Here is a 5,000-nt window from a genome sequence, read left to right as displayed (position 1 = left end):
TCTGTATGTCTGCATGTGACATTGTGTGTATCTGCATCTGTGTGTGTGTGTGTGTGTGTGTGTGTGTGTGTGTGTGTGTGTGTGTGTGTGTCTGTCTGTCTGTCTGTCTGTCTGCATGTTTGTATGTCTGTCTGCACGTGTGCGTGTCTGTCTGCATGTATGTATGTCTGTCTGCACGTGTGTCTGTCTATCTGCATGTATGTATGACTGCATGTGACATTGTGTGTCTGCATGTGTGTGTGTGTGTGTGTGTGTGTGCATGTGTGTGTGTGTGTGTGTGTGTGTGTGTGTGTGTGTGTGTGTGTGTGTGTGTGTGTGTGTGTGTGTGTGTGTGTCAGTCAGTCTATCTGTCCATGTCTGCATATTTCTCTCTGTCTGTCTCACATTCATCAGTTTTGGTTAGTGTTCACACTCATCTGTCTATGTCCCCATGCCAGTGCCAACAGAAACCACTTCATCTCTCACTTTACACACTCACTACTCACTAACCGTAGATGCCAACATGCTGCCACCAAACCACACTGCATATCGTTGCATGTGATGCGTAATCACATTTACATCTATTGGTTTTGGCTAAAAAAGAAGCACAGTCACCACTAGTACAAACAAACAAAAACAGACAAACAAAAAGACAAATGGGCAGACAAGCAAACAGACAAACAAATGGACAGACAAACAAATAGACAGACAAAAAGACTGACAAACAAATAGACAGACAAACGGACAGACAAACAAATTTAGGTGCGACAGAAATATATCATATCATATCAATAGACAGACAAATGGACAGACAAACAAACAAACAGACAAACAAATAGACAAACAGACAGACAAACAGACAAAGAAATGGACAGACAAACAGACAAAACAAATGGACAGACAAACAGACAGAAAAACAAATAGACAAACAAACAAAAACAGACAAACAAATAGACAAACAGACAGACAGAGACAAACAAATGGACAGACAAACAGACAGACAAACAAATAGACAAACAAACAAAAAACAGACAAACAAATAGACAAACAGACAGACAGACAAAGACAAACAAATGGACAGACAAACAGACAGACAAACAGATAGACAAACAAATAGACAAACAAACAAACAGACAGACACATAAACAAACAGACAAACAAATAAACAAACAAATGGACAAACAAACAGACAACAAATAAATGAACAAACAAACACATATCTTAACGTTTACCTTCAGTCTACCAGCACTTAGTTCTTCACTCATCTTCAGTCGTGCATCAACCACACGCTTGACATCACGTTGCAAACGACGTCCAAAATCCTTGAACATCGTCGAGCCTCCCGAAAGAACAATATTCTACACAACACAAACACACAAACTAACTCCACACAGTAAACACAGTAATGTGGCATGTGTATGGATACGCACCTTGTAAAGAGGCCGACGAACGTCAATCGGGCAATTCTGAATGCATGTGTCAACGATCTCAGAAATCGGAGTCGTGAAGTCGGGATTACAGAACTACAAGGTGGAGGAGCATTAGAGAGAGAGAGAGAGAGAGAGAGAGAGAGAGAGACAGAGATAGACGAACAACACAAGACCAAACAATAAACAACAACTACAAACACACAACACAAACTCAGAATTCAAGTCAGAACATTTGCAACGAAGTCACATGGTGACAACGAGAAAGGGGCGTGGCTAGTGAGACTAGGTGACACGGTGGGTTAGTGGGTGATTGAGCCATTAATTTTTGTCATTCTAATATTTACGTTTCCAATTTTCTAACTTTTAATTTGCAATAGTTATTTAACATGCTTAATTTTAATTTAAGTTTTTAGGATTTTTAATTTTTAATGTTTAAGTGTCAATATTAATTCTTAATATTGCGTCATTATGCCCCTCCATAATGGGCAAGTGGGGTCTTTACCCCCATCTGGGCGCCCACCAACCAGGCAGGTGAGCCCAGCGGGGTACATGTTTCTGTGTAGTCCACACGGCAATCAATGACAAGCCAATTTGATATAGATTGCAAGCATTACAGTGACCGCAAACTCACGGACAGCACGCTTAGTGGATATCAACGACCACCAGAAAAGCACTGAACGTCATCGTCATCGTCAACGGACCGTTCACCAGACCACAGAAACTTCCCAATGACTGAAACGAGTCATAGTCTCATGGATAAAGCTAGAGAAACATGAGAAAGAAAGACAGGCAAATTTCATAATTTACTGTCGTCACTGGGTTTGAACTCCCAAACTATGGAGTGGTTGCCATTGTAATATTAATATTAATTTTTTATTATATATGAATTTTTAATATGAATTTTTAATTTAATTTTAAATTTTGATTTTTAATTTTTTAAGTTTTAATAGTTAATTTCTAAATTTAATTCTTAAGTTTCATTTTTGTATTTCTAAGTCTTACGCTAGCGTTACATTTTAACGTCTATTGTGGATCTCGTCTCTTTTGTGGCAGTCAAAGCCAAGAGTTCCACCGTCAACAGCATTGGTTTCCATACAATCAACTCAACAATCAGACCTCATATGCTCAAACCATGTTTTGTCCTGCTGACCATCTCAGACTAACCCAGCAATCAAATTATCAATAACCAGACATTAGAAAGAACTTCATGTGGACATCAGGACTTTGTGCTACGTAAATTGGTTTACATGTACCTTCATCAGTCAAAGAGCAAAACATTGAATTGGATTACCAAAACAACAAGGTCTGACTTATGCGTCAACGTGAGCCCACAATAACATACATAACGCCAAAACGTCGTTGTGTGACTTGCACCTCATGATGTGAGGTAGTGGAAGTCTATAATACTAAATCATGTGATTAGTAAGAGCACGTCGATGACTAAATCAGGGTTGCCAGGCAATGTCACTTGTGGTGACACGCCCACCTGTTCTTGTTGTTGTTCTTTGTTGTTGTTTATGAGCATCCAGTATTGTACTGTTTATCTAATATATATAACACAAATCACTTGTAGCATCCTTGCTATACAATCTTCAAGCATGTACATGTACTTGGTAATTAAGAGTTCGGGATCTTTAATTCCGAGTCAAAATGCCACCATTCCTCATCACCTTATGATCCTTCACGAAGAAAAGCTGCTGGAGTTTTAGCAGCAATTTAGCTATTGAAGTATTGATTCTTCATACAACTGGATTTGTTAAAGCCTCCGAGTTCGGTTTGAGTCTCATGAGGTCGGGAAGCACACAAACGACTATGGAAACGTCGTGAACAGAATGCTTGATCAAACTTAGTTACTGTGGTCTCAGAGATTCTAATAGCAGCACAGCAACTGACTAGCAGAAGTGTGTGTGTGTGTGTGTGTGTGTGTGTGTGTGTGTGTGTGTGTGTGTGTGTGTGTGTGTGTGTGTGTGTGTAAACTGGGCATAAAGAAGAATAACACCTTATACACAGAGCTTGGAGATGCTGCACTCGTGAGATAGCCATAACCCTAACACACACACACACACACACACACACACACACACACACACACACACACACACACACACACACACACACACACACACACACACACACACACACACACACACACACACACACACACACACACACACACACACACACACACACACACACACACACACACACACACACACACACACACACACACACACACACACACACACACACACACACACACACACACACACACACACACACACACACACACACACACACACACACACACACACACACACACACACACACACACACACACACACACACACACACACACACACACACACACACACACACACACACACACACACACACACACACACACACACACACACACACACACACACACACACACACACACACACACACACACACACACACACACACACACACACACACACACACACACACACACACACACACACACACACACACACACACACACACACACACACACACACACACACACACACACACACACACACACACACACACACACACACACACACACACAAGACTAGGAGGTCTAATGAGTGCAAACCCAGAAATCCATATTTTACACACAATACAGTCTTACAACAACGTGTCTGTCATGCAACTAGTCACACCACATGCACCTGTCTGCATCATCACACGATGCCGTACAGTTGCCTTCCCAATACATTCACATATGACTATGTGGGTACACTCCTTCTGTACAAAGACAAACACTATTGCCAACTACAAGGAATTGGTTACAACTAAAGTGTATTACGTGAAGCCATGCTCAAACCACACCCCAAGGAGTAGACTCACACAGTCAGGTGGAACACAACCATCGACGTCAGAAAACAAACAATTAGCTCTGCTGTCCATCTAAGAGACCTCACGTTCACACATTGTCTGGTGAGGTTACACACACTTGTGGCTATACCATAGCCAAAATAATAGAAATAATTTACACTCGAATGTCAGGCTTGCATAATGGGGTGCACACCACTTCACATGTAGTAGACACAGTTGTGTCTTCATGTTGTGATTTACAAACCAAATCGTCCTTGTGTGATCCTTCCACTGTCCCCTACTGGTGAGAATCCCATAAAGCAGCACCTGCCACTCTGTTGCTATACATTAAAATCATGAGACTACAACAAAATGTTTTCCTATCTAATGTAAGCAAATTTCCTTACAGAGTGGAGGTAGACAAACAGATAGGATTCACGGGTCATGTGAAACAGGAAGAAGAAAATTGCTGTTAAGTGATTATGAAGCAGCCATTAGGGTGGCAAAGTATATAGTTGGGTATGGGGACTGAATGGGTATTGAGACTCAGAGTTTGCTTAGAGAGTAGAATAACATGCAATTACCACCCATGGGGTAGAAGGCCATAGTAGTGAGGGTGAGAACAGAGTGTTACTTGCTGGTATTACAAATGTATTGGGGACCACATTGTGTAAGAAAATTCATGTCAATAAGTCTAGATGCCTTCTAGATGGGATGATGGAATCACATGACTGGAGTGATACAGTGGGA

The 5,000-nt window shown here is 41.2% G+C and overlaps 1 protein-coding gene across 1 annotated transcript in view; it reads right to left on the bottom strand.

The window, feature by feature from the left end:
- LOC134193789 (actin-related protein 3-A) overlaps window positions 1-5,000 on the bottom strand; it is a 9,946-nt gene that overhangs the window by 503 nt on the left and 4,443 nt on the right. Inside the window, exons 12-14 of the mRNA XM_062662621.1 lie at window positions 1,410-1,502; window positions 1,212-1,337; window positions 490-573 (exon numbers count right to left, since the gene is read on the bottom strand). Coding sequence (XP_062518605.1) covers window positions 490-573; window positions 1,212-1,337; window positions 1,410-1,502 — 303 coding nt within the window. The remainder of the gene's footprint in view (window positions 1-489; window positions 574-1,211; window positions 1,338-1,409; window positions 1,503-5,000) is intronic.

The sequence above is a fragment of the Corticium candelabrum genome, chromosome 18 (genome assembly GCF_963422355.1).
Source record: "Corticium candelabrum chromosome 18, ooCorCand1.1, whole genome shotgun sequence".
Taxonomy (NCBI): Eukaryota; Metazoa; Porifera; class Homoscleromorpha; order Homosclerophorida; family Plakinidae; genus Corticium; species Corticium candelabrum.
This window is presented reverse-complemented; position numbering and strand designations above follow the sequence as displayed.